The 9,383-nt window shown below is 40.4% G+C and overlaps 1 protein-coding gene across 1 annotated transcript; it reads left to right on the forward strand.

The window, feature by feature from the left end:
* Positions 1 to 7,401: 7,401 nt before the first annotated feature.
* On the forward strand, positions 7,402 to 9,142 carry LOC149846497 (trimethyltridecatetraene synthase-like). Its single transcript, XM_089996372.1, has 2 exons — positions 7,402 to 8,390; positions 8,482 to 9,142. The coding sequence occupies exons 1-2, from the start codon at positions 7,494 to 7,496 to the stop codon at positions 9,112 to 9,114; spliced, it is 1,530 nt and encodes a 509-aa protein (XP_089852498.1). The 5' UTR covers positions 7,402 to 7,493; the 3' UTR covers positions 9,115 to 9,142.
* The last annotated feature ends 241 nt before the right edge of the window (positions 9,143 to 9,383 follow it).

A 9,383-nucleotide genomic window follows, 5' to 3' on the forward strand; every position in this document is an offset into this window, starting at 1 on the left:
ATAATTTTCTTTTTATTTTATGACGAGGAACCCTCGCCCAAGTGAGAAAAACCCTGGGGAGAGACTCACGACACCGTTCTGCAGTAAGTGGCCTACCTCTGAAAGCTATGGACACACTGGAACGCCAGTGGGGTTTGATCCGGTGCCTTCTATCTCAGCACCACAGGAACTTTGTCTGAAACTCTTCTTGGTTTGGTTGTTGGATTGGAGACGTGGAAAGATATTTGGTTCTCTTATTGATTCTTTGGTCCAATACTTTCAATGGTCATAGTTTTAATAAGTTATATAAAAAAGTTGGTCAAAAGATTCTGCTTTGCCTTGGACGGATTCTCTTAATGGAGTAGGTATTCCTGGCGTGGGGCCATTCTTAACTTTGCTCAAGTTGGCACAAAAGTTTTGTTCTATTAGGAAATCTCTTTTGAAAATTCTCAAAAATGCTCCTACTGTGCTATGGTTAATTAAAAAAAGATGAGATGAATTTGGCCAAAATTGCCATTATCAGAAAATTCTCAAGCCATATGATCTAGGTCCTCTGTTTGGTAGGAATCGACTTTTCATAGATTTTTTTTGGCGATGCAAGAATTCAGAACTAAACACACCAAATTTTATTTAGGGCTTGTTTGGAATCTGGTAGCTGAGATGAGCGTTTATGCATTTGGTGTTCTGAGAGGTAAAATCTTGGTCAAACTACTTTGGTGGTCCCTTTTGGAATTTGGTAACTAGGATGGGCGTTTCTGCATTTCGGATAGAAAGTGAGGCACTTTATCCTTTGTATTTACACTGAGGGCACGTTTCGAAGAGAGAAAAACTCTCATAAGATAAAAAAAAACATTTGCCAGTGAGAGTTTTTGATATGAGAAGTTTTTCAAAAAAAAAGTATTTTGCTTGTTTGTGTAGCATGAGAAAAATATAGTAGAAAAATGTGAAAAAAAATGAGAGAAAGGAGGAGGGTGGTGGTGATGGTGGTGGCTGATGGTGATGGTGACGGTGACGGTGATGGTGAGATGTGGTAAGATGAGTGTAAAAATAAGTTTTCTTTTGGTAGTAAACATTCTTCCACCACCTCTCATGGATTTCTTATCAAAAAAATATACTTTTTAAAAAAAACTCTCACAACAAACAAGTCTAAACCTGAATGAATTTGGCAGCTGCCACTTCTTCAAATGTGATTCAATTGTCAAACTGAGCAAAGACAGCTTGATAGTTGATTCCAACTAAATTTTAACAAATACATATCTTAATTTAAAATAGGGTTTTTTACAAATGATTCCCTGTCTTATGGTAATTTTGAAAAATAGTTCCTGCCTTTTGTCATTTTGCATATTGGTGCTCGCCCTTTTCACAGTTATTGCAAATTGGTCCCTCTGTCATGGTTAACTGGTCGCCAAAATGCCCTTCATCATGTAGTTGTTAGTTTATTAATTTTTTGCAAATTAATCTTTATTTTATTCATATTTTGTAAACTGGTCATCATGTATGGGCAAAACTGTCAATCCGTCAGACCTTTAATAGTTGCCGTCAGAGAAGCTAATGGCTGTTAACTTCGAGGACTGATTTTAAAGGTTAATGAAAAATGCAGGACCTGATTTGCAAAATGGCATAAGATAAGACATACTATTTTGTAAATTGGATACAAGGAAGGGACCATTGTGAAAAGAAACACTTTAAAATACGATACATAAAAATGCTACTTATAATTCCTAAAACCTTTTTCGTATTGAATTGACATCTTACTAAATTAAGAATCACATTTACCCAGTCCACTCTAAATTGAAATGCACCCATAATGGCAAAGGGAATTTGCTCACCCTTTTGATTGTCTTCGATGTGACTTAGCTTTGATATCTTTTTCTCTTCTTGTTTTAAGATGAACATAGCTCAACCGGTTGTGACAGGCAAGGATGAAAAGGATTCGGTATGACATGGGTCAGATTTCACCCAAAAATCGCTTTTTATTTTTAATTTTTTAAAATCATTTAGAGGCCAACTGTTTATCCTTAATTTCAAAAATAAGCCTCACATTTCTAAAATATCTCAGATATAGGCCTATGTTTTTTTGAAAAATACCAAACAAGGGCTTAAATTTTATCTTTGTCTTTTATTTCAAGTTAAATCATAAACTATACTAGTTACCTTTATCACAAAGAGTTCAAATTGTTTAACTTTTCTTTTTCTTTTTTATGATATAAATGAGTATTTTTCAACTTTCAAAGAACAATAAAAGAGATGGGAAATGACGTAGATGGTATTCACTTTTGGCACAATTCATTGTAATGGCCTGGACTAAAAAAATATGTCAAACATGGCCAATTTACTACTAAAAAAATGTGTCAAGCATGATCACTTGGTTTTTTATTAATAGTTTTGCCCTTATGTCGCCTAACAAAATAGGTGCCTTAGTCATGTAAGTGTTGCCCGAAAGAAATCAGGCATCATGTCACTTATGTTGAGAAATTAAGTGACCCAGTGAGTAAAGCAATTGGGCAATTGGGCTTGAACAAGGTATACTCGGAGGCACACATTATTTTTTAAGAGATAGTTCTTCCATTTGAGATCAAGTTCTTGGTGCAATGGATATTTATGCAACTTTGCTCTTGAATTTTTACCTATTCGTGAAGGTAGGATCATGCCTTGCACTGGGTAAAACTGTGCAACTCAACACATATCACCTTGAATAATCTCTTGACTAGGTTAGGTACACCCTAGGTTCAACTTAGCCAAGACCCTATGTTTAACTTAAGCATAGTCTTGACTAAGTTAAAGTCTAAAATCACTATAGTGAGAGAAAAAATACTAGGAAAAGAAAGAGAGCTTGAGTGAGCTAAGTAACTCAAGAGAGACTAAACTCATGGAGAGAGAGATTATGAGAATGGGAGAGGGTTGGATATATATAGGCTTTAGCCCAACAACTACCAATAAAGAGGCTAAGGCTAGACAAACGGCTAGTAATGAATGACTTGGGCTGGCCAAAATTATCAAGAAAAGCAAAAGACAAAAAATCTCAATTAATCGAACTAAAAAGACTTTATTGATGTCAAAAACATCAAAAAATAAGAGTGTGGTCAATGGTCAAAAGTTTTAAGCAGCTAAGGAACGGTGGACAATAAATGATTTGCATGCAAGAATGTTGGGTAGGTAGGTCAGCCTGAAAAGCTTGATTGAAATTGTGCCAACAATTTATAGCACTGTGATTTATTTTTGAACAAATCTGACAAATCATGCCTTTTTTCTTATTTTTCGCTTAGGTCTGATTTCATGTCCGACCATTGAAAGGCTTCTTTTGAATGAAATTATTTCCACGATCTATAGTTTGACCTGCTTGAGTAAACTCGTGGCCTTTTGAAAAAAAACTGTTGTTTTTTATTATAGAATCATTTTTTTTTGGTTTTCAGTTCTCTAACTAAAAAATACTGAGTAATTGTTCACTCATTCATACAAATTGCATCTGGTTTGATGACTTTGCAACAACCCGATAGCTTGTTCATAAGACGGGATTGGAGGTTTGAGCATAGTTATAACAAATAATTCATAACTAGCTTCAAGATCATTCAATAACCAGAACACCTTGGTGTCATCATTAATAGGCTTGCTTATGGTCGTAAGCATGTCTGATATATTTTTGAAGCTATTAATATAATCGACTAGTAGCTTGTCATTCTTTTGATAAAGTTGTAATTTTTTAAGTAGAAATTCTTGTTCTTTAGAAACATGGGCAAATGAGGTAATCAAGGCATTCCATACCTCTTGAGAAGTTTGTAGGCCAAAAACGATTTCAAGAACTTCTTTAGCAAGAGTACCGGTAATCCATCCTCTCACCAGACGATCTAATTTCCTCTATGTTGTATATTCAGGATTCATGACAGCACCCATAGGAGTCTGCATGAATTGAGGAGGCATGGGGTATTCACCATCAAGAAAACTTGTCATGTCTTGGCTTTCAACAAGACCAAAAAAATGGGTTTGCCATAACAGAAAGTTGTTATGGTTAAGTTTGAGTGTCACAAAATTAGTGACATTTAGATTGAAAGGATATGGGTATTTCACTGGGGAGGTCGACTCAATTGAAATAGCAACCATAATAACAAGAAAAGAGAGAAGAAATGCAAAGAAAATCCCTCACCAGGCAACGTGCTTTGATACCATGAAAACAAAAGAAAGTATAGAAGAAGAAACACGATATATGTGGTTCAGTGTTCATGAACACCTACATCTAAGGTGCAAAGACTCCAATCAACGTGATAGCTGAGTAGGTTCCATTAAGCCTTTATATAGATCTGAACTCTCTATTGTGGGCTTCTCTAGAATTAATGATCCATATCACCCTTTATTGTTGGACTTTTCTTGATAACCTTCATTTGACTCATGTTGTAGTCCTTTATTTGACTAAGACTCAGGTTAACCGAATTCTGATCATCCTTATCATGTGAACTCTGATTATCAATAGGATTTTGATTATCAATAGAATTAGGATTCTTCACACATGAACTCTGATTATCCTTATCACTACCATGAAAATCTCTTTTAATAAAAATGATCATCAAGGTGGTCTCCAAATGTGTAACAACATTCACACACACACACACACACACACACACACACACACACACACACACACACACACACACACATATATATATATATAAGAACATTTGTGAGCTACCATGTGAATCGCTTTTAAATAACTTATCGTCAAGAAGGTCTGTAAATATGTGGGGACATTTACATATATATAGTACGATATTCGTGAGCTACCATATGAATCTTCTTTAAGTAACTGATGATAAAAAGATCTACAAATATGTTATAACATTTACGAGCTATCATGCAAATCTCGTTTAATTGATTATCAAAGAGGTTCGCAAATGTATGGAGACATTTGCATATATATAATATGACATTCATGAGCTATCATGTAAATCTCTTTTAAGTAACTGATTATCAAGGAGGTTCACAAATTTGTAAACATTCACATATATATATATATTACAACATTCACTAGCTACAATGTGAATCTTCTTTAAGTAACTGATCGTCAAGGAGTTTCGCAAAAGTGTGGAGACATTCACATATATATAGTATGGCATTCATGAGCTACCATATAAATCTTCTATAAGTAACTAGTCATCGAGGGTCTGCAAATGTGTGGTGATATATATATATGCAAATGTCACCACATATTTGCGGACGTTCTTGACGATAAATTACTTAAAGGAGATTATGTCGTACTATATATATGCAAATGTCCTCACACATTTACAAACCTTTTTTATAATTAGTTAGTTAAAGAAGATTTGCATAGTAGCTCACCAATGTCATTTTATATATACGTGAATGTTATCATACATTTGCAACCTCCTTAACATCAGTTACTTAAAAGGGATTCACGTGGTAGCACACGAACCACAAGAAGTTGGCTAGTAAAAATGATAAACAATATTTAAAAAAAAGTCAAGAATTTATGAATTTAGACAAGTAAATTTTTAAAATTGAAAGGCATTTTGAAAAATGTGTTATTTTTTTAATAATATAATCATTTTATATTATTTAAAGTCAAGTTAAGTTCTAACACTCCTCAACGTAACACAAACAAAAAGTAAACGTAGGACAATGAGTAAGACGAAGTTAAGTTCCACTATATCCCTCCATCCGAATGATTGGAGCCAACAGGGTGATGTGCCAAGGGCTGATTGGAGTATTAAAAAATTTGATCAATTTTTTGTGGAATTGAGCTGTTAGCTTCATTCGTGTCGGCTAGTCATCGACAAAAAAGGGAGTGTAGCAAAACCGGGGATTCCTAACCCATTGGCGGTTGATGGAATAAGCCTACAAAATTATCTTTGAAATGTTTCGATTCAGGTTCTGAGACGGACACATCGGCTCATTTTTCACTATGGGAACAAGTGGGCCCCACACTGACAGCTCAAATGGACGGGGATGATCTAGGATCACCAAAGATCCCTGATTCTGCAAGATCACATGATCTGCTTTTCTATGGAATAAGTCTATACTTGAGTTCGGTTCCCACTCATCCCCAATCTTCATACGTACCCCTCTTAAATCTTATTATGCAAGTTGTTTTGATTAAATCTCACCTAACAGATAGCTTCATATTGGTCTATTTAATAAGAATCAACCCTTGAATGGTATTTTTCAACAATATATATATATATATATATATATATATATGATTCTTTTTAAGTCACAAAATTTTGTATTTTATCAACAGTTGATTTTTGAATTGTCGAAAAAAACCTGCACACAAGTTATGATTTTGGTTATTTAAATGTTGTTCTTCACTAAATGAACGATGTAAATTGCATCTGTGGAGCCCAATTTGATATAAAAAAACAACTTGCACCGATGAAGGATACAAAGACCACTGAGGTGGTATCCCATGTGGTAAGCGGGGTCCTGTGTCAGGCTGAAGGCCCAGGATCAAATCCCTGGGCCACATGGAGAGGCTGTTGTTTTAGTAGGGATCCGCCTAACCCCAACTTGCCTTTTAAATATATATATATATATAAGGGATGCCAGACAATTAGTAGAACCAATTTGCCCTTACAGTGGTTACTGGTAGGGAATTTTCAGCTCATAGACCCTTATTCAAGGTACTACATGAAGAAAAAAAAAACTCTACCGTGTGCTTGCTGGACCACGTGGTGTGCTACGTACCATTTATGTCTTGCGTGTGTTTAAAAAGCTACCGTTTACACACGGAGGTGAATTATTGTTTTCGATGGTGATGGTGATGGTGATTTCTGGTATTCAGGGATGGCAGTGGGCAAGGGCTGAGGGCGGGTCCTTTCTCAAAATTCTACCCTTTATTTTCACACGGCTTTTAACTTTAATCTCCATCTTCGCCTCCATCCTCATTTCTTGTTCTCATCTCCAGTCCAAACGAGGCGGGTGTGAGTTCCATTTTTTTTTCTGTCCATTGTCATCTAAACAAAGAAGATGAAGGTTTACAAACGGAGATCAGGGACGGAGAGGAGAGGAGAGGAGAGGAGAGGAGAAAAGCACAAGTTCATCCTCCATCCTGCACCGGTTTTAATTTTAACCGCCATCCTCATTTTATGTCCTCTATCCCAGGTCCAAACACAGCGATTCGAATCGGCCCCCGTTTCAACCCCCGGTCCACTGCCACACACTACATTAATGAACACTGTAAAAAGATCATAAATGGTTTTAATAATGTGAACAATATTTTTAAGCCCTGACCTCCATTCAATGCCCAGAAAATTGGAAAATCTCAGAAAGTCGGGTCAAGTGTCTCCTCGGTCGTCCTATTGACGCAAGTGGTCTCAGAATCTAAATAAAAAAGATTAGGAAAAAATGTAAGGTGGAAGGTTCGGGGAGGATGCCTCTATTCCGCGAGTCTCTCTTTATAAATTGTCACCGTTTCCAGCAAGAACCACCACAGCCATTAGAACAGCCTCAGCCCCTCATCCTTCCAAGAGATACAGCCAGTTGCTGTTGAACACACATCCAAAAAGATGGCCGATTCACCCTTGGTGACCGCTTTTGCGTACCTGGCCACAGTGGTGATGCTATACACCATCTTCTTCCGTCGCCGACGCCGGCTGGTCCTACCTCCCGGGCCACGGCAGTGGCCGATAATCGGAAACTTCAACCTGATAGGCGAGCTTCCACACCGCTCCATCCACGCCCTTTCCCTCAAGTACGGTCCCCTGATGCAGCTCCGCCTCGGCTCCCACCCCGTGGTCGTCGCCTCCTCCATCGACACCGCGAGGCTGGTCCTCAAGACGCGGGACATCACCTTCGCGTCCCGGCCGAAGACGGCAGCCGGGAAGTACACGACCTACAACTACTCCGACATAACGTGGTCGCCCTACGGTCCCTACTGGAGGCAGGCGCGGCGGATGTGCCTCATGGAGCTCTTCAGCGCGCGCCGGCTCGAGTCCTATGAGTACATCCGGGTGGAGGAGGTGCGTTCGCTCGTCGCGGAGCTCCACGCGGCTGCCGGACGGCCGGAGGTGCTCAAGGACTACCTCACCACGTTGAGCCTGAACGTGATCAGCAGGATGGTGCTCGGGAAGAAGTACTTGGACGGGAGCGAGTCGGCGGTGGTGTCGCCGGACGAGTTCAAGAGGATGCTGGACGAGCTGTTCCTGATGAGCGGCGTGCTTAACATCGGGGACTGGATCCCCTGGCTGGCCTTCCTCGACCTGCAGGGCTACGTGCGCCGGATGAAGGCCGTGAGCAGGAAATTCGACCGGTTTCTGGAGCACGTCCTCGACGAGCACAACGCCAGGAGGGCCGGCGTGGAGGGGTACGTGCCCAGGGACATGGTAGACGTGCTGCTCCAGCTCGCGGACGACCCCGACCTGGACGTCAAGCTCACCCGCAGCGGGGTTAAAGCGTTCACGCAGGTGCGAGCAAAACCATAGCCTCAAACTTTCCCCCCATTCTTGATCCGATTTGAACTTTTATTAACTTTGTTTTATGATTGATCTTTCTCAGGATTTGATCGCAGGCGGGACGGAGAGTTCCGCGGTGACGGTGGAGTGGGCGCTGTCGGAGATGCTGAAGCAGCCGGAGCTGTTCAAGAAGGCGTGGGAGGAGCTGGACCGGGTGGTGGGCAGGGACCGCCTGGTTGAGGAGCGGGATATACCGTCCCTCCCCTTCGTGGAGAGCATCGTCAAGGAGACTATGCGGATGCACCCGGTCGCGCCCATGCTGGTGCCGCGCCTCTGCCGCGAGGACTGCACCCTCGCCGGGTACGACGTGCCCGAGGGCACCCGCGTCCTCGTCAACATGTGGACCATCCACCGCAACCCCGACTTATGGGACCGACCCGACGAGTTCCGGCCTGAGAGGTTCCTGAACAAGAACATCGACGTGAGGGGCCAGTTCTTCGAGCTGCTTCCCTTCGGGTCGGGACGCAGGATGTGCCCCGGTTACAGCCTCGGGCTCAAGGTCATCGAGCTCAGCCTGGCCAACCTCCTCCACGGGTTCGTGTGGAGGCTGCCCGGGTCCATCACCCCCGACGACGTGGACATGGATGAGATTTTCGGTTTATCCACGCCCCGCAAGGTGCCACTTGTTGTCGTGGTGGAGCCTCGCCTCCCCACCCACTTGTACGGCCAAAAATGATATCCTCCTCCATGTTCTTCTTCCTTAATTATTTATTTCGTTTAGGGCACGTTTTGGAAGTGAGAAAGATATAAAAAAAAAGTGATACAAAATAAATAAATAAAATTTTGATTTTATTTTATTTTTTTAAATTATATTATCACAACTTTTTTTTCAATAAAAGTTTTTCTTGCTTCTAAACGTGCCCTAAACATCCTTGTCTTGTCTACCATTGGTTTAGTGGGGGAGAACAGGGAGACGGTGAGGTTCAAGTGAAATGCTGTATGTAC

Source organism: Nuphar pumila, chromosome 2 (genome assembly GCF_984573655.1).
Source record: "Nuphar pumila chromosome 2, dmNupPumi1.hap1.1, whole genome shotgun sequence".
NCBI lineage: Eukaryota > Viridiplantae > Streptophyta > Magnoliopsida > Nymphaeales > Nymphaeaceae > Nuphar > Nuphar pumila.

Excerpts from the sequence above, each read along its gene's own strand:
- LOC149846497 (XM_089996372.1), top strand. The coding sequence starts at position 7,494 with ATGGCCGATTCACCCTTGGTGACCGCTTTTGCGTACCTGGCCACAGTG. Across the intron at positions 8,391-8,481 it reads GGGTTAAAGCGTTCACGCAG|GATTTGATCGCAGGCGGGAC; the intron begins GTGCGAGCAAAA and ends GATCTTTCTCAG.